At 35.8% G+C, this 26,249-nt stretch overlaps 1 protein-coding gene across 2 annotated transcripts in view; it reads right to left on the reverse strand.

Annotated features, from left to right (window-relative positions):
• Nucleotides 1-26,249, reverse strand: part of LOC150098544 (uncharacterized) — a 610,245-nt gene that overhangs the window by 227,805 nt on the left and 356,191 nt on the right. For both annotated transcript variants that reach the window (XM_090405300.1, XM_090405297.1), the window contains exon 23: nucleotides 2,402-2,574. In XM_090405300.1, coding sequence (XP_090261426.1) covers nucleotides 2,402-2,574 — 173 coding nt within the window. The remainder of the gene's footprint in view (nucleotides 1-2,401; nucleotides 2,575-26,249) is intronic.

Raw genomic sequence — 26,249 nt, forward strand, 5'->3', positions numbered from 1 at the left:
GATTTAACAGCTACGTATTCTCCTATTAACAAATTGTCTTCTCATTTTCCTTCTCCTAAAGACAAACGCTCAACTTTATCTCTTCCTGGAGTTTATCAAATTCCTTGCAACTGTGATCTCTCTTACTTTGGACAGACTGGACGTTCTCTTGAAAAAAGAATCCAAGAACATCAATCATCCATTCTTCACAATAAACCTGAAAAGTCTGGTTTGGCTCAACACGGGATTGAAACTGACCACAGCATCCTTTGGTCCAAAACGCGCCTCTTACATAGATCCCGTTATAGGTTCGAACGTTTGTTCAAGGAAAGCGTGGAGGCCTTGCTGCATCATCCCAACCTGAATCGTAATGACTGCATATCTATATCAAAAATCTGGGAAAGCCTAATCAAGATTACTCATTAATTTTTTTTTTTTTTTTTTTTTTTTTTTTTTTTTTTTTTTTTTTTAATAGCAAATTCAATCATGTTTCTACTTCAAAATATTTCGTTTCATACTTAGTGATATAACATCACGCGGCATGTTCTAATTTCAACGATCTATTGTTAGTATTCTAGCTTGTATATTTTTTAAACTGTTCTTGTAATACCACCGACGATGGTCTGCTATTTCCAGACCGAAATATTTGGTTAAATAAATATCTTTCTTGTGATTACGTGATTATATCATTCAGATACTACTTTAGTCAATTGCCTCTGGACCCTTTCTAATATCTCTTCATCCTTTTGAAAACTAGGTGACCAAATCTGTGCACTGTAGTCCATATGTGGCCTGATCAAGGTCTTATACAAGGGACCCAGCATCTTCTTAGGTCTATAAGTCAGTGTCCTCTGCATCATTGCTCAAATTCATTGTGTTGTCCTAATAATTTTGGCAATGTGTCTTCTGAATTTTATATCCTTATACACCATTACCCCAAGATGGTAGATAAGGATCTAAAAGGAGGTAGAGGAAACAAGGTCTCTTATTTATTCAACTCCCAACAATATATCACCACCAAGAGTAAATTCTACATCCTATCTTTGTTTTCCAAATTTGAAAATCTTACACATTTTGCAGCAATGAACTGGTATTCCCACTCCTGTGCCATTCACTCAGTCTATTCAAGTCTTCTTGTAAAGCCACAGCATCTGCTCTATTGCTCATAGTTCTCAACTTCGCATCATCTGTAAATAATTGAATACCATTCAAGCCCTTCTCGGTATCATTTACATACAGGTTAAACAGAAAGATCCCCAAAACAGACCAATGTTGCATACCACTAGTGACTTTCCTCTTCTGGGATATTGCTTCCCCATACACAACTTACTGATACTTATCAGATAGCCAATCTCCAATCCAATGAACTAGTCCCACAATGCAAAGTACATATCCTTACAGATATGTATAATGCTATGTATTATGGAAAGGGCCACTACCCAGACCAGTTTCAACCTTTATTGAGGCCTCATCAGTGAGAACCAGACCAAGATTGGAAAATGGAAAATTTATTACACTTAGATAATGGATTAAACCAAGAATATAATTTCCTGGCATATTTAATTTATAATATAGCCAAGTGGAAAAACTTTCAACATCTATCTCTAATCAAGAGTATTTTAATAATAAGTTGTGACACCTTTTGGCTACTTGTATATAGTACTATGACTTCTGCATTACTTCAACCTTAGTATCACTTCTTGGCATCTTTAATTCATGAAAATTAAACTAAAAAAAAAAGAGAGTCTTCCCACCCTCCAAACCTTGACAAAATCTACCAATTTCTCTCCAAGAAGCAAACAAAATTACAGAAAAAAAAAAAAAAATTCTGCCAAAACTGAAATCAAAGTTGTTGTATTAACCCATCTCCACAAATTCAATAATAAAATTAAGTCCACAACTCTGAAATAAAGAAACAACTGAACATCCCTTTTAGATAACTACACACAAAAAACTTGAAAGTAGCCCTTGGTTTCTTTAAACTGTTTTAAGGTCTCCATCTTATCAAATATAAATACAATCAAAAATTAATATGTCAACTAAAATTTTAAGATCTAAAATTATGAGGTTTCTGAAACTAATCCTGCCATTTATTAAGCCTCTTCATATCCATTCATTCAGTTCAAAAATTGCATTATTTGTAAAAGTGAGGTATACAATGGAAAATTTATTTATTTTATAAAGTAATTAATCAGTTGCATTTTTCTTATGGTATAATAACACAAAACAAAAGAATAACACAGATGTTAAAATGTACACCAATTTAATTAAATAATATTATATAGGACAGCTGTAACACATACAGATGGTCTTGAATTATTTTTCTCTTTGGATTGAAGATAATCATATATTCCAATTTTTATGAATTCACACAATTCTCTCTCTCTCTCTCTCTTCACATACACACATTACATAGAATTACCTGATCTGAGAGGCTAGGTGGGGAAAGAGATGATTCAGTCTTTGCAGGATAATGTTCTTTAATATTATGTCGGCGTTTATGTCCTTCATTTCGAGAGTTCTGTAAAAAAGTTTTTTCTAGCACTTCATCTTCTGTTAATGATTCTTCTGTGCTGGGATGAACACTTAGGCTTTCTGAAATAAAATTTATGTTATGATTTCAAATATAAATGGTGTTAGTCACTTTGACTATTTATTCATAGAATTCCAATTACATGTCCACTGTTAAGTACAGTAATCAAATACTATTAAGTGATACATGGATAAAAGAAGGAAGCTCGAAAACCAACAGAAATCCAACCAAGGTACTTTTGGTTTACTGATATTCATGCAACTTTCTTCCAAAAAGAAAATATGTTCAATATTTTTATTTAGAAAAATCAAGCAAACTGAGATTCTCATGAGAGCCAATTTCTCTAAGCAGAAGTACCATGCTATTAGTAATGCTACACGTTTGTCATGACCTATTAAATTTAATAGGTCATGACAAACAGGTTACTGTATGGGAAAGGAAGAAGATAGAAAGAAGACTAAAGAATGAAAATAGAAAAAAGAGCTTGTTTAAAAGATGGAAGAAGCTTGATGAAATCAGATCTAGGATTTTTTATCAATGCAATAGTGCAACATAGACTTCTTGTGCATTCATGGATATTTCTGTTTCACTGGCACAGGGCAGTTTTGATTTTGAGAATAATAATACAGGTGAATTTGTGAACATGCCTATGAGCTTTGAGAATGTGTATCCTGATATAGGTATTTTCTTTATTATAGGTAATTATCAAGAGAGAGAGAGAGAGAGGTTTGTCTTATATAAAAAAGGCTGTACTTTACTTGATGTGTTTCACATAGTAGAGGTGAAGCACAGGTGACTGATCTTTATACAGCTAAGTTCTCATTTCACTGCAAAAATCTCTGTAGGGTGATGGTGCAATGGACATTTTTTATATTACAGTCAACTCTCACTACAGCAAACACTACTATAGCAAATTCCCTCACTAAAACAAACTACTGAAAACTCTCTACCAGAGTCTTAAAGCAGCACTATACAAAAGAAATTCAATGTAACAAACTATTCCTGTGGTCCCTACATATTTGCTATATCAAAAGTTAACTGTATTTCTGTATACCACATTTTTGGAATGTGTCTGTCTTCTGCTACATAGGTAGAGGCTGGTGATTAGATGTAAATTATGTTGAATAATTCCTTGCACATCATTCTTTACATTATATTGTTTAGTGCAGAGGCGTGTCTGTTCTACTATTGTGGAACTTTCAGTTTTTAAGATGTTTATTTTAGAATACAGATTAATATGCATATAGTAACTCTCTTGATACTGTGACTCTCAATATCGCTCATTGGCATGACAACTCTAAATGTGCAATTTTAAAAGGAATGATTAAAGAAAAAGAAAATTTATGCACTAGATTTTTTTTTTTTTTTTAAATCAAGAAAATCCCTATAAACTCAAAGAGCTATCTTGCTCGTCTAGAGCAGGCTTTGATAAACACCCATGCCCAAGGTAGCATTTGAATCTACAACCTGTTGGTTGGAGAATAGGTATAATCAGGCCAGCATTCCCAGTAGCATTTTAAAATCTGAAGTATGCTTCTGGGATATTGTCCTAGAAGTAGCCAAATAATCTTTTAGTTACTATGATGTTCTTGAGACTTCAAAGAATTGGTATAAACTTGCCATTCTGTCTCACTTTTTTAGTTTTTCTTTTTATTTATGTCTTTCAACACCACCAAAATGCAGTCTTGCCATTTTTCTTGTGAAAGGGATCTCAGCTAACCTATTCTTATACTCAGTAACAAATCACCTAACGGGATCAGATCTCTCTCTACACTTGGACTAAGCATTCTTTTCTGCTCAAGATGCAATTTTTCATCTACCCAGCTATCAGCTCCATAAAACTTCCAAATCCATCTATTAGAATACTGTTCACATGTTTTGGGAAGCAAACCTAAACCTGCCTAAAAATTTTCATGCTGTCCATAGGAGAGCAATTCAGCTCACAAATGACTGCTCTTACAAACATGCTTCAACTATCTCACAGATGCACTGTTTCAGCTTTGTTTCTCTTCTATCATCTATTCCACCTAACTCTTCTCCTGGAACAGTCATCCTCAAGAAGTATTCTGAAACAAATACAACCTCCAACTCTTCAATAAAAACGTCCACAGATTACATCTTTCTCAATCCTCACCAGCACACCATTCACAGCACTGATGTTTTCTACCTATTGTGCATGCGTGCATGTCCTGTTCTGCATGTACTACTGATCTGTTCAATAAATATTCCATCTGTTCAACAAAAAAGCTATGTTATGTAAAACTATGTTTTACTAGAGTTATTTCTTATTGCTCTGCCTGCAGGAAGAACAATAACAATTGACTTAGTAACTACATATATCTCATATGTACACATTTTGATAGGTCCAAACTGTCCCTATCAAATTTAATGGTGTATTATTCCTGAATGAGGAGGCATACAAATCTCATCCAAAGTGTATTAAGATCTACTTCTTATGCCATTTATATTACAACATGTTCAATATGTTTACCTTCAACAACTACACTAAAACCTCGATATAACAGACTAATTCAGGCGAGTGGGGTGTCCTTAAATCCGAAAGTCTGTTATATAATAAAGTAGATTTTCCGAATGTGTATGTTTAAAAATTGACAAATGCGTACATACATAAACCATTCATCGTGAGTAAACAAATGCACACTAATGCGTGGCTTAGCACACATCGGAACATCGGCTGGCACGCGTTAAAACTGCTGAAGAAAGTCACGCCACGTGACAAAAGAACCAAATTACAGTGCTATTGGTGTGATCACGTGCTAATCATTCGCCGAACATGTTTTATGAGCAGTGACTCATTTATGTCGGCTAAATTACTACAGTATTGTTCCAATTTGGTGGCCTATTTGCCAAAATTTGTTAAAAATAACAGGAAATTAATAGCAAAAAATAACCTGTTAATTTAATTATAAGTAAATCTTGGTTTAAAAGCATTTTAAAATTAACAGGGTGTTAATTTTCATGTGACATATGGACCAGAAAGTTTGTCCATTAAATGTGAAGTCCGTAAAATAGAGGGTGTATTACTGCCCTCCCTAGTTGTGCATCATCGGTAAACAACTGAATACTTCCTCCCTCAAATCTTCCTCTATATCATAAATGTTCAAATTAAAGAGTAGTGGTACCAGTACAGAGCCTTGGGACACTCCACTGGTAACCCTCATTTGTCCTGATTCCACTCCATGGAATGGTGGTGACTGATAGACAGATATCAGAGTATGGGATATCTGTCTATCAGTCACCACCAATCCATGTTACCAACCTCATAACTATTCTCATTTGTTGGAACTTATGTACTACTAATTTTCAATATGGTATTCAGCCAAATGTCTTTGAAAAGTCCAGTAGTGTCATGGTGTAGCCATTTCCTTTATCCAGTTGTACTGTCACCTTATTATAAAATGTGAATAAATTAAAAGCCATGCTGCTTCCTATAATATTCCAATCCACCAATTCCTGAATTTTACTTTTAACCAACTTTTCCAATACTTTAACCACCACTCTAGAGATATTAATTGGTATGTAGTTTGCTACTTCTGTCTTGGAGGCATCTTCATGTAATGTAACTATTTTATCCTCTTTCAACTCACTTGGAACCTTGCCATTGCTGAGACTTAGATTAAACAACTTCTTCACTTCCAGTTCACCTGCACATTCTTGTAGTACACGAGCTAACACATGCATCCAGTCCTACTGCTGTATTCACATTGATATTTTTCAATATATTGAATGCCTCCAGTTCATCTACTTCAATGTTCACACCAGTCTCTGTCGCCCCAGTAACTGCAAAGTCGCCACCTGGATGATATATACCTTTGCAAAATGATCACTTATTGGCTGAACTATTTCTCCTGCTTCTGTCACTTTCCTCCATAATCATTCTTTCTCTTATTTGCTACGTAGTAAAAATTCTCTTCTGGATTTACTTGGTCTGCTTAGCTAATTTTCTCTCATAATCAGATGTAGCTTTCCTTACCATACTAGTCATCTTTCTTTCTTGTGCTTTATACTGCTCATGAGCATGCTGATCACTTGTTTATATTCCTACCACATGCTTCATTTTTTGCATCTCCTGCTTTATATTGCTACTCATCCACTTAATCCCTACTTGTTTTATCCTCCTGACCCTGGGTATGCACTGTGATACTGCCTTGCTTAAACAATCCTTGATCGCTTCCCATGCACTAATGGCATTCATTCCATGTAGATTCTTATGCCATGGCACTGCTCTAAGTTGCCTCCTAAGTTTACAGTTAGAAATAAACCTATCTTGACTGAAATTTCTGCATGTTGAGCAAACTCCCAGGATAAGACTGCATGGTCACCTGTTATATTTTTTATCGTCAGGTCTGTGCCATTGTTATATCTTTTATCTTTATTCCTATATCTTATTCCATGGCGATTTACTTTCTTATGTATACTTTGGATTCTATCTGCTATCTTTAACTTCATGTATCCCTAAGTCGTCTATCTTACTTGAACATGTGATCTTATCGCTTATCTAGCAAATTTCTCAATTTTGGGCCCCCCAGAAATACCTCTTCCCCTGATCACTATACGCTATCCTTATTCACTCAGGCAAATTTATTTACTGTGCCAGCCTGGCCTTAAGGGTAGAGTTAAACTCAGCCTGAGGATAGTTATAGGGTATCAGGTGCTACTGATATCATTTACTATAATTCAGAAGCCTAAGGTTTTCTAGTTTATTTGCAGTCGTGCCCCTTTTCTTTCTTAATTGGGATATCTCCGTGCACATATACGATCACAGGTTCGAAATTTTATGAAAGGTCAGTCAGCATGGTCAGAAATACAGGCATGAAAGGTATCAAACAATTTTAATGAATTCACTATCTAATATAATACAGGAACAAAACAATTTTTAATACTAAGTTAAACTCTTATTTTCCTCTCACTCTCTCATTCTTTAAATAAACATTGATTTCTAAATCTTCACAATTCAATTTTCTCAGAATCAAAAATTTGACATTTTTGTTTACAACTCATTAGGCCAGCTAGGCATTTAGCACATTAATATTTTCCCTCGAGTGGATCACGACAAAACATCTAATAAACTAATAGTTCTTAAAATCCAGTCCAAAGATATAGAGTTATTCACATAAATTTCAATTCTTCATACTTTCTTTTATCACATATTTGAAATACAGTCTTTTCCGTACTGTTAGTCAATTTCTCTAAAAGGGGCTAGAGCATATGAAAGTACTTATCTACACTGTTTCGGTTTCTCTCCATCCTTCCTTCTTTGTGAAGATTCTGGCTATCTTGATTCTACCACCACGTGGGATTCATGTGTTCTTCCTGAATCGGGCGCTGTTTCTTTGCTATGGATTTACATCAAGGCTTCTTCTCATTGACAGCCTACATTCGATCTTGCCGTGCTCTGTGGCGGTGCCATGCTGGAGCTTCTCGAAGGTCAGCTCTTAAAAAACCACGCTAACACTTGTAGCACAGGGTGAGAATACAGGAACAAACAAAACGGGGCTGTTTCTCTCCATGTTGCAGGTTTTATACGCTCCCCAAGAGCGCCACCTTTCCGAGTTTGATTTCTCCTATCGTCCTGCTGATTGGTCCTCGACTGGGTGACCTCACCGATCCTCATACAGGGCTTTCTAATTCCGGGAATGCATGCATCATGATATTTTCTCAGATGTAACACCCGTGGGCGCTTCCGCTCCTCTTGCAGCATTAGGGTGACCTTTGCCCCATCTTGCCGAATAATTTGCATTCTTTTAGGTATAGAATATCACTAATAATCTCTCTTACAATTGCCCCTTTTTGTTGACTTACAGTTACATTTGATATACAGATACATTAACTTCAATTCAAACAGTTCAAAATTTAATTTACAAGATGTTATTTCCTATAAAACATAGTCACACTGTGCTAAATGATAAGTATGCTTATTTAATTTATGTTTACTGTTAGACTCTGGAAGGGTAACCTCATTTAGAATGAGGTAGCCCATTTCAGATCTAACACACTCCAGTTGGAGGTAGAAATGCTACTGCAGTTATAAATAGATCTTCTGATGCTATTACCAGATCCAACACTCTCAAACACCTGGTCCCTTCCATCACATGCTGTTTCAGGTAATTATTCCTTAGTAACTATATAAATTCCATTTTGCCACGTGTCCTTTCCTGCCTCCAATCTCTTTCATCATAGTTGAAGTCTCCCATGATAATTGCTCAGTCTACACTCATTTTGCTAATCTGCTGTTAAATGTCACAAGATGGAATATGGTATATCACATTGATTGTAATGGTTTGCAGGAAATTGATGAGGCTAGGGACTTGGGGATAATGGTGGACAAAAAGTTAAAGTTCAAATGGCATATTGCAAAAGTTGGTAAAATAGCTCAATGAAGTACTTGGATGTTGAAGAGCACACTAACAAGTACAGATAAGGAAATTATTATCCCTCTTTATAAAGCCATATTATTATTATTACGGGCACTCCAGGGAGTCCTTAGATTCATCGAGGGAGGTCCTAAACATCATGTCCACACAACTATACGACATTCTCACAGTATCTATCATACCTTGCCTTGAACTCACTCACCATCATAGCACCCACAACAGACTCTGGCAACTTATTCCACTCATTTACCACTCTAAAAGTAAAGAACCCAGCTCTAACACCCTTGCTAACCACACTCTTGCCCAGCTTCCATAGGTTTCTCCTAGTTCTCCCACCACCAGTCCTGATCTCAAAAATATCCTCTGAATTAATCCTATAGAAACTCTCTAGCAATTTGAATGTCTCAATCATATCTCCCCTTTTCCATATATCAACCAATTTCTGCAACCCACAAATCTTCAACCTGTTCTCATAAGGTTCATTCCATAGACCTGCTATCATCTTGGTCACTCGCCTCTGGATCATCTCCACCTACTCACCATCAAGAAGTAAACCTAGGTGACCAAATCTGGGCACAGTAGTCGAGATGAGGTCTTATCAAGGCTCGGATCCTCTGAATTAATCCTATAGAAACTCTCTAGCAATTTGAATGTCTCAATCATATCTCCCCTTTTCCATATATCAACTAATTTCTGCAACCCACAAATCTTCAACCTGTTCTCATAAGGTTCATTCCATAGACCTGCTATCATCTTGGTCACTCGCCTCTGGATCATCTCCACCTACTCCCCATCAAGAAGTAAACCTAGGTGACCAAATCTGGGCACAGTAGTCGAGATGAGGTCTTATCAAGGCTCGATACAGAGGTACAATATCTTGCTTGTCTCTGTTCATCGAAGTATTGTTTAACAACCAAGTGAGTTGATGAGCTGATTTAGCCACTTTTGCAATGTGCCCCCTAAACTTCATCTCCCTATCCACCAACACTCCCAAGTCCCTGGCCTCATCAATCTCAGCGAATCCAAGCATAAGTGACCATCTGGTACAACCAAGTGGTCACTCACGCTTGGATTCACCGATAGTTCGTCGGCATGAAACTCTTAGATCGTGGTTTTCGATCTTAGAGTTTTGCATACTAGCTGTAAAATAATAATGGATTTTTATCTCCTTAATTTAATTAACTTTGCCAGAAAAAAAATAGCCATTTTGCTTTTCATCTTAGTTTAATATATTATATGTGCACACCTTTCTGGCATTCGTATAGTGAAGGTATGTAAGTTCTTTTCACTTAAACTTTGATATCATCCAGGTCTAGCCACTCACTGATGAGACCTCAAAAAAGGTTGAAACCGGTCTGGGTAGTGAGCTCTCCTAATAATGTAAAGCAATATTACATCTCCTAGGAGCTGTGTGTTTTTACATTATGAGAAAATATCAAGGATAGTGAGGGATCTTGCTCCACCTTTGCTTTAAGTTGCCTTGGTGTGGTACTAACAGGTAGTTTTCTTATAATTTATATTACATTTTAATGTGTTTACATGGTTATATAATTTACAAAGTATGTAGATTTAGATTATGCTAATTTATACTTCGTAATATTAATTAGTAATATAATTATTTTCTATGCAATAAATTAGAATTGCAAGTCATCATCATCATCATCAAATTCCTGCTATGTACCCTCAAGGGATGTACAGGATATGATAGTACTACATGAAAAATTTACATCATTACTAACTTCCTATCTACAATTTTCCTCCAAATCAGTCGGTTACCTGTGAAGACTCCAACATTATCAAATCTTATATTTCTATCTTCTAAGGCACTTTTTACCATATCAATCTACCTATATCTTGGTCTTCCTCTTGGTCTTTTTCCTGCCAACCTGGCAAAGAACACTTGTTTTGCTAATCTTTTCTCTCCCATTCTGTTTAAGTGCCCATACCACCTGAGATTAGCTGTGTTAATGCATTCCTGGATGCTGACAATGTCAAGTTCTTTCCTAATATCCTCATTTTTAATATGATATTGCCATTGATGCCCTCTGTTCATGCCCCTAATCTTTCTCATGACCTCATATTTGAAGTCTCTATTCTTTAATCAAGTGTTTTACTTCTGATGCAGCTCTCAGATCCATAATTTAAAATTGGTTTGAACACTGTCTTGTATACAGCTAATTTAGTGTTTTGACTAATTTCTCTCTTATTCCATATAAATTTATTCAATTGACTTCCTACCATACCAGCTTTGTTGATTCTGTTGTCTATTTTTTGTTTGTCTATTTGTTGTCTAATTGCACATCATTCAACATTTTCTTTGATTATTCTAATTTTTTATATTATTATAAAAATTATTATATCGGAGATGTAATAATAATAATAACAACAACTTCACACACCAGCAGTTAAAAACCCATAACACATCAGGACTGTGTGGAGACAAGTAATTAAGGAGAAATCTGAAACATGTTAATATCTTTCCTAAACTGGAGGTTAAGAGTCCTCAATAAAAACAGTGTAAGGAAAACTTTTTAGAGAACAGATTTTCTTTGATAATTCTAATTTTTTGATTCGGAGGTACAATATGAATTTTTCTTGTCATCCATATTTCACCTTATAGAAAGCAGCAAAAGGCTTGTATGTGAAGTATATTTACAATTATGCTAACTGTATAAAGATCAGATGACTTTGTACAAAGTTACTATTGGTAGCCCATAATTCACAGCATACTCCCTTAACTAATAATGTACATTATGGTGAAAGTCACTACCCAGATTTCTACATTTACTGAGGAAAAATTTATTCGGTATCCAAAAACTATTATAGTACATTGCTAGTGTTTTAAGAACCTTGTGAGTGATCAAAAAAGATATTTCAGTGCTCTATCTTCATTTATCCAGGATACTGAGTATAGTTCTACTGCCAGACAACATTATTTCAAACCTTAGTTTTCCTCAGCGACTGGTAGGCAAAACCTGCTTGCCTCAACAGTAAGCACCTTCTGGATAACCTTCATTAAGTTTTTTCATGAGAAGCAACACATGGAGACACTGAGAACTGAATGACTGCAGAAGTCTCTTATTTCTCATTACAAGTAGTAAAAAGGTGTATCATCATTATTACTGGAGAGAGTTGTAGCAAGCTTTTTCTGGATTTAACATATATTATACTTAACAAGAAATTACTTTTCTTTTCACTTATATTTTACCCAACTGTGAACACCAAACACTTAGACAAGTATATCTTCTGCTATTGAAAAAAGCTCTCAATTCTGCTCTACCAATAAAACTTCAATGAAATTGAAAACTGATCTAGGAAGTGTTTATCACCATAATGTATGGCATTATAAATGTCTTGTTCAAGGAGTGTTATGAATTATGAGATACAAAGAGTAATTTGATGTGAAGTCAACTTCTTTTTCTCTATGTGTGTGTGTGTGTGTGTGTGTGTGTGTGTGTGTGTGTGTGTGTGTGTGTGTGTATAAATACACACACACACACACACGCACATTTTTATGTGATGTATGGCAAGGAGATATAGCCTTTGGGGTCGTCCTGTATTTCTACATTGTTTTGTTGATGGTGGTATAGTTGTTTATTGATATTTTTTGAAGAGTAGCCATTGTTATTGAAGGTCCTTTTAAGATGTTGTAGCTCATTTTTTAGTTCCTCTTCATCTAACAGTACAGATCTAGCATAATGCACTAGAGTTGAGATGATGCTCATCTTCTGTGCAGGATAGTGATGTGAGGACGCATGGAGGTATCTGTCTGTGTGTGTATGTTTTCTAAAGATGGAGATTTTTATGGACTCAGGAGTTTTAGTAAGTTTAACGTCCAGGAAACATAGAGATCCATTTACTTCCATCTCCATGGTTAATTTGATGTCTTGATGGAAGTTGTTTAAGTGATTGAGAAAAGTGCGAAGATTCTCAATACCGTGTTCCCAGATGAGGAAAATGTCATCCACATATCTAAGCCAAATTTTTGGCTTAAAAGTAGAAGAGGAGATTGCCTTTTGTTCAAAGTCTTCAAAAAAGATATTCACTAGTATTGGAGAGAGAGGGGGCTGCCCATTGCTAATCCTTTATCCTGTTTGTCAAGTTTACCTTCAAATTCGAAATAGCCAGAGTTAACACAATGAGATAGCAGAGAAAACATCTTCTTTGAAATCTTGTTACTTAAAATATGGAGAACTTCTTGCGTTGGAATGTTTGTAAAGAGGGCTACTACGTCAAAGCTGACAAGGGGAATGCAACTGTAGTTCTAAATAAAACAGACCACCAGGAAAAAATCTTAACATTGTTAGAGTCGGATACTTATTCGGAAATTGATAGAGACCCAACAAGAGAAATACACAACAAAACTAATAACCTTCTACAAAAAGCTGCAGAACTTCCAAGAAACATATGCCTTTCTATTTGTTCATTACATCCACTCATTCCTAGGTTATATGGCTCCCAAAGGTACACAAAGAAAACTACCCACTGAGACCTATAGCAGATAGCATTGACTCACCCACCTATAGGTCATGAAAATATCTTGCATCATCCTTAAAAGCTTTTGCAGGAAATCTTCTCATAAAAAACTCAACAGACTTTGTCTCTAAAATTAAGAATATAGAACTCAAGTCTTCTGACATCATGGTGAGCTTTGACGTAGTAGCCCTCTTTACAAACATTCCGACGCAAGAAGTTCTCCATATTTTAAGTAACAAGATTTCAAAGAAGATGTTTTCTCTGCTATCTCATTGTGTTAACTATGGCTACTTTGAATTTGAAGGTAAACTTTACAAAGAGGATAAAGGATTAGCAATGGGCAGCCCTCTCTCTCCAGTACTAGCGAATATCTTTTTTGAAGACTTTGAACAAAAGGCAATCTCCTCTTCTACTTTTAAGCCAAAAATTTGGCTTAGATATGTGGATGACATTTTCCTCATCTGGGAACACGGTATTGAGAATCTTCACACTTTTCTCAATCACTTAAACAAACGGTATTGAGAATCTTCACACTTTTCTCAATCACTCAATCTTATCTCAATCACTTAAACAAACGGTATTGAGAATCTTCACACTTTTCTCAATCACTTAAACAAACTCCATCAAGACATCAAATTAACCATGGAAATGGAAGACAATGGATCTCTATGTTTCCTGGACGTTAAACTTACTAAAACACCTACGTCCATAAAAATTTCCATCTTTAGAAAACATACACACACAGACAGATATCTGTATGCGTTCTCACATCACTATCTGGCACAGAAGATAGGTATCATCTCAATTCTAGCACATCATGCTAGATCTGTACTGTCAGATGAAGAGGAACTAAAAAATGAGCTACAACATCTTAAAAGGACCTTCAAAAACAATGGCTACTCTTCAAAAAGTATCAATAAACAATTATACCACCATCAACAAAACAACATAGTAACACAGGATGACTGTCAACAAAACAACGTAGAAATACAGGACGACCCCAAAGGCTATATCTCTTTGCCATACATCAGCACGCTCTCCAAGAAACTGAGTAGAATTTGAAGAAAGTTTAACATAAAAATGTGCTTCTCTATTCTTCCCAAACTAAGATCAAGTTTAAGCAATCACAACCATCTACAATTCCCAGGTGTGTACAAAATCGTATGTGACTGCAGGAAACCATACTATGGCCAAACGGAAAAGTCCATCCTCCTAAGTCTCGAGGAACACCAAAGAGACATCGCTTACAAAAGAACTAGAGCTAGTGCCCTCTCATGCCTTGTCCTGTTTTCAGTAAACACAAATAATGAAGGCCGCCAACATGAGATAAACTAGACAACAACTTCAAACCTGCACATATGCCACGACGAGGTAGAATGCCACATAATCGAGTCTAAAGAGATTGTCATGGACCCTCTTCATTTAAACAGTAACCTCAGCTCTAATTTGCCTGACTCTTTTAGCTCTGCTGTCAGATATTGGCCCACTCGTGAAATCACACACGCACAGGTTTCTAGCAACAGAACTTTAACACGGACTGTAACTCCAGTTCAAAATAACTGTAGTTTATAGTCGATTTTATAGTTTATGGTTTTATAGTGACTCAATGTTTCTTTACAGTGTTTTTTATTGGCTCTGTATGTTCTATCACGCCTGAAAAAGTCGGCCACCCCGATTGAAACATGTTGCATATTTTAATAAATTTCATTACTTATTCTAATTTTCAGATCTAAGTCAGTATATAAAAAGCTTAAAGATCTCCCAATTCCATAAGTCATATATATATATATATATATATATATATATAAGAAACATGGCTCTGAATATATTTCGTGTACAAACTTTTGCTTGCTTATGCTAGCCATGGATAAAAACAAGACAACCCTTTCAGAGGACTTGCTACAACTATCTTAAATCCAGAGTAAAGTAATAATATAGTCATACACTATTCTGCTACTTATATATTGAGCAATATGACTTCTGCCATCCTGATAGCTCTCAAGCTAACTTCCATGTCTAGTTCTCACTGATGGAATTTCAATAAAGGTAAAAACCAGACCATGGTAGCAATCTGTCCAGGAGCCAAGCTCCTTATCAAAACTTGTGCAATGTGGTGCACTGTGTTAATGTAGGCTAACATTTCCCCTTACTATCATCAACCAGTCTTCTTAGGGCAAGTCAATCTTCTGCATATCACGTAAGTTCTTGGTCAACCAAGACAAGGCTGATCAGATATTATGCCACATTACGGTCATCCACGCAGGCAACTCCACACACATATATACACATGAAGTTGCCTGTAGATGTCTCAAGACAATTTTTTCTCCTTCAATAGAGCATGTTTGATTAAATGAGATGCAGCAGCCATTTTACCACAGTAAATGTTGTGAATGTCACAGCATGTAATGTGTTGAACTTGTGCTGCTACCTTCATATATTTAGTATACTATAACATTTAGCTCAATAAACATAAAAAGGCTTAGGTGGTGGCAATTATTCGTGTCACTATTTAGTGTCATAAATACAATATCACAAGAAATACAAAAGAAATAAGATTATTTATTAAATTAGCATCTTCAGCAAACAAAAAAATTGTTACAGTACACTAACAATCAAGTAGTAATGGAAGTAATTCAATTTGTGACATACACTAATCCAGTCCTATCTTGACATCCTCTAATGTTGGATCATATACAGAATTGGATAGATAAGGGCAATATTATTTATGCAGACCAGCATGGATTTGTTAAAAGGCACTTTTGTTTTATAATTTGGGTAACCTTTTATAATAGAGTAACAAAAGTAATGAATGAGGACAAGGCATACACTGTCATTTGTTTGGGTTTTTCAGAAGCATTTGAAAGGGTGCCACATGACAGGCTGATTTTTAAGTTGCAATATATGGGTATGGTTATCAGGATAGTGGATTGGTGACTGGCTCTCTGGTAGATATCAGAGAGTTGTATATGGGGGAGTAGTATCAGGAAGTAGGAAGGTTACAAGTGGAGTTCCACAGGGTTTGGTATTGAGGCCATTGCTGTTCAATCTTTATGTCAATAATATTATCACAGGACTACAGGGAGATGTTTAGTTATTTGCAGATAATGTGAAGCTTGGGAGGATTATTAGTAATAGTGCTGATGTTTTGGCTCTTTAAAAGGATTTGAACAGGCTGAAAACATGGGCAAATGAATGGAGATATCAGTTTAATGCAACAAAATGTAAGGTTTGAAATTTGGAATCCACAGATAAGATTCTTCATACTCACTTGGTGGAGTTAAAGTTGAAGAAATGGAGGAAGCAAGAGATCCTGGGGTGATTACAGACATAAATTTGATGTTTAGAGGACATATTGCAAAGACAGCTCAGAGAATTGTGGCAATACTGAGGATGACATTGACCATGAGAGATAAAAGAGTAGTGGTCTCATTGTATAAAGCTTAGGTCAGACCACATCAGGATTTCTGTACTCAAATCTGGAAACGAGGATTTGAAGGGGATGAAGTAACTTTGGAGAAGGTGCAGAGATAGATAAAAATTATATCATGACTGTACAACATTAATTATGAGCACAGAATGAGGGCACGCAGAGTTTAGTGGAGAGAAGACAAAAGTAGTGATATGATCAAGACATTTAAGCTATTGAAGGGTTATTATTGTTTTAACACTGCAGATTTTTTATATAGTAGAATGAGGGAATAAAGCCAAGACAAGGGAAGTTGGAATAGAGAGTGGCAAGTAAAAGGATAAGAAAAGTAAGTTTTTGCATGGAGATTGGTAGGAGCATGGAATGCACTGCCTGAGAGGATGGTAAACGTGTAGACAATGGATGAGTTTAAGGAGAATATGATGGACTATGTGTTGACCTCCCGCAATGAGTCTTGCAACTCCATGAAGGTCAGGAAATAATAATAATAAAAAATGGCTCATGACTCACTACCGTCTGCCTCCCAGATTTTTGGTAACTTAATGGAACCATACTTATGAAGTTTAGAGAGGTGCTCATTGCTATTGGTGACTACAAAAATGGCCACCTAGCATATCTGCTCCCCAGCCAAAAGGCTGCGGGTTCAAATCCCACCATGGGCATGGATGTTTCTGATTGTCTGTGGAAATGCTAGTGGTGGTGGGCGGTAGATGCCGTTGGTGGAGACAGAGAGCTGTGGAGCAGGTGCCCTCCCTCGATGAGACTTTGGACACCCTGAAGGTATCACGTAATAATAATTATCTTTTTCAAAGTAGATGTCAATAGATCTTCCTATAAGTTCACAGCAGGTTACTTTACAGGCAGATTACTTTATATACCTGAATGGATTATCTGATCTTAGGTGAATAGATACCTATTATATATTTAGGTTTAAGTTCTAATTGAAGCTAATTTTCTGGTTTATGGAATGAAGACAGCATTATAGATGAATTAAACATTGGTTTAATGACGATACTTCATCACTGTTAGATACCTCATTTCATATACAATATGAAAATTGCAATGTGCACACAAGCAATAAGTTGAAGTGATAAAACCAAAAAGTTTAGAGTATAATCACTTTCACTTGTTTATGCATTACCTGTGGGTGCATTGCAATTCTTATACTGCATCTCAAAATATACTCTTCCTCCCCTCCCTCCCTCTCAAAAAAATAACTATTTTCATCTCTGTGGCACACATGAAATATCTCGAAATGAAATATCATGAAATATTGGTCCTGTTACATGTTCAACTTGATGGTCAAGTAATTTGGCTTCAAAGAATTCCGATCTAATGTTCTGATAGGACATTTAATAATATTTGCATAGCATGCTATTTCTATAAACTGTATTTAATCTCTGGCTAGTTTGTCTGTATATTGGGATCAAAGATCCAAATTTCTGAGAAGGAAAATCCTTACTTCTATATATCATAAACTAACTCACCTTCAGTTGAAAAGTCCTTGCAAAGGACTCATTCTCTGTATTCTAGACAGAATTTGAACACAGGTCTTTCCAATCAAAGGCCATCATCTGGACTCACTGAGTTATGGATGCAATATTGTCTGAATTTTGTGCTGTCTTTGTTCTATTAAATTATGATGTGTGTGGCTTAAAAGTGGTATGGAGATTAAGAATTTGACAACCTTTTTAGATATATGTGGAATATAGGATGATATTGGTTTTGTATTGTTGTGTGATGGGGGAGGACATGTAGTATTCCATCTCTATTTTATAAGGGTTGTAGACATTGGCTAAAACATGTGGTGAAGGCATGTATTCTGAGTCAACAGCTGTATCAATAGATAGCTATCTTGAGAATACCATATTGATGGGATGAAAATGTGTTGGATTTCTATAAATAAAAAAAAGATATAACAGGTCACTTGATTAAGTGGTACATCACCTAGGTTACATTACCCTACTTATCAGAGGTCTGAAGATAAGTGCGAAGTATATTTTAACATGCTGGTTATTTAAATACATTAAAAATAAATGTAATGTATCTGGACCATGCGAAAAATAAACATTTCATCTACTTAAAACCAGATTATGGGTTGTAGTGTGGTTGTGTTCTGTTTTCATTATCTTTTTCTATTTATAGAAAGTCAACACACACACACACACACACACACACACACACACACACACACACACACACACACACACACACACACACACACACACACACACACACAGAGGATAAGACTATAAAGATGTCCCTATAAAATATAAAAAATGTACTCCCTCCTCATCCTCCATCTCAAAAAATAACTATTTTCATCTCCTAATATTCTGGAGTACATCTTTTCAGATGTACTCCAGAATACAGAGACAGAGGAAAACAGCTTGTTATGGTGGTTCATTTGGTACAGCAAAATTTCTTTTAGCATAGCATTGTATCTATGTTGCATTCACTAGACTTTTTAGTGTTATAGTGAGAGATGAATATATACAATCCAATTCATTCATCTAAGGGAAAAAACTCAATCCTATAACACATCCAGGAATGTAAAGTGCCTTGTACTTGCAGAATACAGAGAAAGGAAGATTTATTATTATTTCAAATCAATCCTACACACAAGAAGACAAAAAATCTATAACATAATAGTGCCATGTGAGAGCAGATGATTGGGAAAAAAGAAGGAATCTGCTAATGTGTTTCTTGAAGGACTGAAGGTTGTAGTCATTGGAGTAAATGGAGGAAGGTGGTTCCAAAGAACAGAAGTAGACAGAATGAAAAGAGATGAAAAGAAGTAGGTATGATAAGTTTGGATAAGTATGATAAGAATTGTTGACCAGCTGCTGGTCAACATTCATCGTGTGATAATCCAAAGATTACAGCAGTACACAAGGTGATAAAAAATAATAATAATAACTAAAAATAAAGAGATAAATATTCAGTGAATTACATGTTATGCACAAAAATCAAATTAAAATAAATAAGTTAAACAAAGTGGTATCTACACCACATAAATAATATTTATGATCAAATGCATTTGCATAAATTAACTTTTTGTAAAAAGTTAAAATTTCATCGAGTGTCAGTCTGATAAGATCTGCCTATGTGTATATATGGCTCACACAGATGTCATTCCTTTCTCTAATGAAGTAGCACTCCACCAGAACGTGACAAATGGCAAGACGCGTGTCCATTGTTCATAAACAGGTGGGTCATCCCTCAATACAAAAGTTGACTATGATCTGCAGAACCTAGCAAGAACAACTTCCTCTGTTCTGTTTCTAAGTTGAGTTGACTGCTAATGCTTAATTTCTAACTTAATCTCATGTAATTTATTTATCGCTGCTTCCTGCCATGAACACTGCATTGTTGAATTAGCTCTGTTTTTAATGTGTCTATAGTCTGTATGGGAGACTGACAAACACTACAAAGTATGGGATGACTTAGTGGGAGCCTCTGTAGTCTTATTTCCCTTAATTCAAATGGGAATTCAGCATAATCAATCACATATCAAAAGATGAATCCTTATTTTAAACAATAGCTGTTGAATATCACAAATCGACAAATCACTGGATGTAGATCACAGACATGAGAATGAGAGGGTTACTCACCACATACTGTAGAGGTGAGTAACCCTCTACAGTATGTGGTGAGAGGGTTACTCACCACATACTGTAGAGGGCTCAGATCCTCCCCCACTTGATGGTAAAGCAGTAAAACTATTATTTCGCAGGCTGGCACTGGTGGAAATGCACAGGACCAAATCAGTTAGTAACAAATCAGGAGGAATCGCAATCATCTAGTGCCAAATTCTACCACCAATTACATTGCCAATTTGTGATTGAGACTGAGCAGCAGCTACAAGAGGAACTGTTGAGGCCATAGGTGGAAAGGAGGTTTTCACTTCTAGCTGCATGCCACCATTCCTTATTAAATAAATAAAACATTAATTCTTATCAAAAATAAAAAAATAAAAAAATTCTGTACCCACTTCTCCAGAATTTGTGGCCTAAACAGCAACACAAATAATGTTCATTACCACCTACACATCTAAATCATAATTATTATTCCTAACAGAACACTAGCTGGCAACCATGGATTACCTGAACTGCCCAAACTACAGATCATACTTCCACCACAAGGGTGGCATTTATGCATTCATCAGAACCAACATTCCATGTCAGAGGATGCAAAACCTTGGCTCCTCCCTGTCTGAATTACTCTGGCACAAAATCTTCTTACCAAACGAACCTGTCTCTTTTGTCTGCTGTCTTTATCACTCACCAAACTCTAACAACCTGCTCTGACCTCTTCAACTAGCTATTTCTAAAGCTCAATTTTTTGCAGTCAGAATACCCTAATGTTGAGGTCATCCTTCTTGGGGACTTCAATTTTTTGCAACTCAAATTAGCTTCCCTTCTTCAACTTCACCAAACAAGCAAGGAGGTTGAGGTATTTGCAATTAGCAACAACCTATCACAAATCATCACTCTCCATCACTCCTGATCTCATCTTGACAAGCTCCCCTTCAAAATAAGCTATTCTCTATCAGTTCTCTTGATAGAGAACAGCATAACTCAAATAACTCAGACCACAACTTCATAAGTTTCCTTTGCCATGGAATGACCTTCATCTGACAGGTTTCCAGTCTTGTGTCTTTTGGTGCTAAAAGGATGCCAAATAGGATGATCTCCACTGCTTCAATTCTTCTGATCTGAATATCTGCTCAGACTGAACAGAATCATCCTCACTCCTCACAGGAATGAAGACCTTCATCCCTGATTCCATCCCAAATCCCCAGCCACCATCCAAGCCTTGGTTCTCAAAAATGTATACCAATTCAGTAAAAGAAAAACATACTCATGACCAAAACTCCAGCAGTTCACTCTGCCTATATCACAGCTCACAACAGCTATAAAAGAATATTAAACAAATCCAAATCAGGTTTTGAAAGAGTCAAATGGTGCAAACTTGTCTCCAAATTGTAGATGAGCCTTCTGGACTCTTTCCAAGTCCACTGGGTGCAAATTTTAACCACAAGGTTTGTCTACTCTCGCATCCAGATGGTACCATAGCCACCTCATCTAAACACAAGGATGACTTACAGGCATCACTCTTCTCTTCCAATTCCTGCACTGATGACTAGGATAAAGTTCCTCAAACCTTACCACTCCATGTCACCCATAGTCTTCAGGCAGAAAGAAATCTAAAAGAATCCTTAATAACTTGAACACAAATAAAGCATTTTTATTTGTGTTCTTTATAGTATTTCTATTATCCATGGATTCTATCCAGTTAAGGAGCATATTTTTATTTTTGTTGTTGCTTTGTTATATATTTTATTAAACATAAGTTTAAGATTGATATATATAATAGCAGAGTCTGATGGTGCAATCTGCATCCAGTCAATTTTTCTGATTTCATCATTTATTGTATTTTTGTTTATGATGCTATTATGCTGTTTTGTAGTCTCCATGAATTTTAAGGCTTCTGGTTTAGTATGAAGCTGAAGTGACATAATGGGCTGCCAGTTTGCACATTATGATGACTGCTGTATAGCTGTTTGGAGGGGCCCATAAATTTATGTGGTCAATACATGATGAGATGATTGTTTTCAACTAACTCTTCTCTTGTATACAACTGTAGAGATGTAGAATTATGTTGCCAGGGAGTCAAGGACTCATTGAGGGAGGCCATATATCACCCAAACCAGCTATAATAACTTCCCTTAAATTCATTCACACTAGATGCACTCACTACCCCTAAATGCAAACTAATCCACTAACTCATGCTTTGTGAGAGGAAAAACCTAGCTCTTATCCCTTTCTTGACTGCAAACAAACTTAACTTCCATGGATGCCCCTGTGTTCTCTTCTCACCTTCCATATAACAAAAATTTTTATTAGACAATATCCTATAACATTCATTCAGAAGTTTATAGACCTCTATCATATCACCCCTCTTTCTCCTGTTAACCAGACTGTAATCCACATACTCTCAATCTGTCCTCATAATCTAAATTCCATAATCCTGATATAATCTTTTTAACTCTTCTTTGCACTCTTTCCATAGCTTCTTTATCCTTTCTAAATCCCAGAGACTAAATCTGCACACAATAATACAAGTGTGGTCTTATCAAGTGCTTATGAAGAGGCAAAATGACTTCCTTATCCTTACATGCCAAGGTTCGCTTCAACATCGCAATAATCCTCCGAGTTGTATTTGTAACTTTTGTTAAGTGGCCTGTGAACTTCAAATTCATATCCATTATTACACCAAGATCCCTAGTCACATCAGTTTCTTTAGCATAACCTTGCTATTATAACATGCCACTAGAAATCTCATCATGCCAAATTGCATAACTTTACACTTACTAACATTAAATTGACAGCCAGTTTCATTTGCCCAAATTTCCAGCCTGTTCAAATCATTTTGTAAGTGCTGGATATCAGTAGCAGCCCTGATTGCCCTGCCTATCTTCACATCATCAGTAAACAATTGCGCATCTCCTGTTAGATCTTTCCTAATGTCATTAATGTATAGATTGAACAACAATGGCCGAAGGACTGGCAGATTAACACCCACTGTATACCACTTCTTGATATCTTTCTGTCAACCATCCAGTCATTCACGTCTTGAGTTTATATTCCAATTCCAGTTTATAGATCAAATTTGGCTGTAACATTGTTACATTGTTAAGTGTTGGCCAGATAATGAAGAAGTTGGCTGTTAATAACTATCTTCTTTACTTTTGAGAGAAATGAAGTGAAGGAAATAGGACATTATTTTATGGCAGACTTTTTATCTCCCTTTTGTAAGCGCAGGCTGGATAAATTCTTGATTTCATGCTGTTGGATAAATGTCAGATAAGTATGTCAACTTACATAAGGTGATACAGGATGGGTGTAAATTCTGAGACACAAGTTTGCAGCACAGCTGAATGGATACCATCTGCATGAGGATTCTCGAGGATTTTTTAAATTTCTTTCTAGCAAAAGACCAAAGGAGACATACAATGAATAGTTTGTGGTAAAAGCAGAATATGATTCTTCTTGGATGTTTATACAAGAGTTGAAGAAGACTGATGTCAGCATTTAGGTCAAGGGTCTTCAACCTTTCAGATAGTGCAGGCCGCATTAAAAATTTTAATGAAGCCCGAGGGTAACTGAGCTATACTGTGGTATTTAGAATTGTACGATGCTTTCCAGATTCGCAAGGAATGCTGTGCATTTGATACTTTACATAAAATCATATAAAAATAAACAAACTCAGCTTCAAGAGCATAGGTAGGAGTCGGATTCATGATAAGTAAATACAATCAATACTTGAAAAAATATAATTTAATGAAACATTCATTTTTTACCATGTCAATAGGCAAGTTGGCATCAATGCTGGAAGTCCCTATGCACAGAGTATTCTCCAGATGTTGGTCCGTAATCTGAATTCCTGTCTTGGACTTCACGTGCTTCATTCTGGAGAAGAACTGCTCACATAAGTATGTGCTTCCTAACAAAGTGCACATCTTCAAAACATGCCGGCAAAGATTAGGGAATGCGTCTTCAGAAATGTAGTCTTTGTAAAATGTAAGCAAGGGCAGATTGAATAATTTTTCACTCAAAGAAGAGTTGTTTTGGAGTTCAAGCAGCTCCATTTGTACTGAGCTTGGCATTTTGGCAGCATTGAAAATAAATCTAAAGAAGGCTGTTGGTTACGAAAATCACTAAATCTCTCTTTGAACTCACTTCGCAATACGGCTAATTTTATAGCGAGTTCATCAAGAGATGAACAATTTAGAAACACATATTGCATTTATTGACTTTGAAAAAGCATTTGACAAAGTTAAAAGAAGCATTTTATTTATTATATTAAAAGAAAGACAAATATCAAATAATACCCTAAAGCTATCATAAGTATATATGAAAATAATCAAATACAAATAAGATTAAATCACGAGCTATCATATATGAGAGAGATAAACCAAGGGGTCCGACAGGAATGCCCCCTCTCAGCAACTCTCTTTAATATTTACCTAAATGAAATAACAATAAAATGAATAAAAATTTCCATCAAGGTATTAAGCTTTCTCCTACTGTGAACTTAAACACTCTCCTTTTTGCCGACAACCAAATAATACTTACAAATTCTAAAGATAACTCACAGAAAGCTATTTTAGATCTAAATGAGATAGCCAAAGATTATGGTATGATAACATCAACAGAAAAATCAAAAACTATGGCCTTTAAAGGACATGATCCAGTAAGAACTAAAATAGTAATAGATAACAAGATCCTAGAACAGGATGTTCTAGGATCTAGATAACAAGATCCTAGAACAGGTGAATTCATTTAACTACCTAGGATGTATGATCACATATGAAAACGAAAAAGATATAAACCTAAAAATTGCAAAATATTTAAAAATAACAGGTGTAATTAACTCTATATTTAAACCAAACCTAGTTCAAAAACAAACCAGACTAAAAGTATACAATACATTAGCCCTACCAGTCTTATTGTATGAAAGTGAAATCTGGACAATAAAACAAAAAGACAAACACAGATTAATAACAGCAGAAATGAAGTTTATGAGAAAAACCGCAAGTATACTCTAATTGATCACAAAAGAAACAAAGAAATTATGAAAGAACCAAGAATCAGTAATAGAAAAAATTAAAAAATATAAACATAAATGGATGGAACACATTCAAAGAATGAAAATAGAAAGATTACCAAAACAAGCCTTAAAGTACAAGTCATTAGGAAAAAGAAAACCAGGACATCCTCTTAAAAGATTCAATGATGACCTCTAAGGCCACGCTAGGCCTAAATCCTTGATATGCATGATGATGATGATGATGATGACGAAGAGTTGGACTCAGCGAGAAGCTGAAAATAAGTTAAGTCTTTTTTTGCGAGTTGTGCCTCCCAAAGTTTGATTTGGCCATAAAAGCTTTGATGTGATCAAGCAGAGTGTGTACCAGTTGATCTTTGCATTGTAGCTGCGCGTTTAGGTCATTCAAAGGCAAAGTCTGTCATCCACTTCGGATCGTTAAATTCCGCAATCAGATTCCCCTTGGTTTGCATGTACTGCTGTATTTCACTCCTTCCTTAAGTCAAAGACTGTTTTAAGAACCTTCCCTCTGTTCAACCAACACATCACTATAATAAACCACATCATTGTGATCTGCTTCGCACTCTTGGGTAAAAAACTCTTGGAATTGACGATGAGTCAATCCTCTTGCCCTAATAATGTTGACGACAGTCACAATAACTTTCATGACATTCTCAAATCCAATAGTTTTCGCACACAAATTCTCCTGGTGGATTAAACTGTGGCAATGGACGAAGTCTTTTCCTTCTAGTTCTTTCCATAGCAGCACAACATACCCTTCGTTCTTTCCCACCATAGCAGGGGGCACCAACAGTTACCCTACCCT

This window comes from Typopeltis vanoorti, chromosome 15 (genome assembly GCF_054136105.1).
Source record: "Typopeltis vanoorti isolate ZY-2024b chromosome 15, IOZ_Tvanoo_1.0, whole genome shotgun sequence".
In the NCBI taxonomy this organism is placed as follows: Eukaryota; Metazoa; Arthropoda; class Arachnida; order Uropygi; family Thelyphonidae; genus Typopeltis; species Typopeltis vanoorti.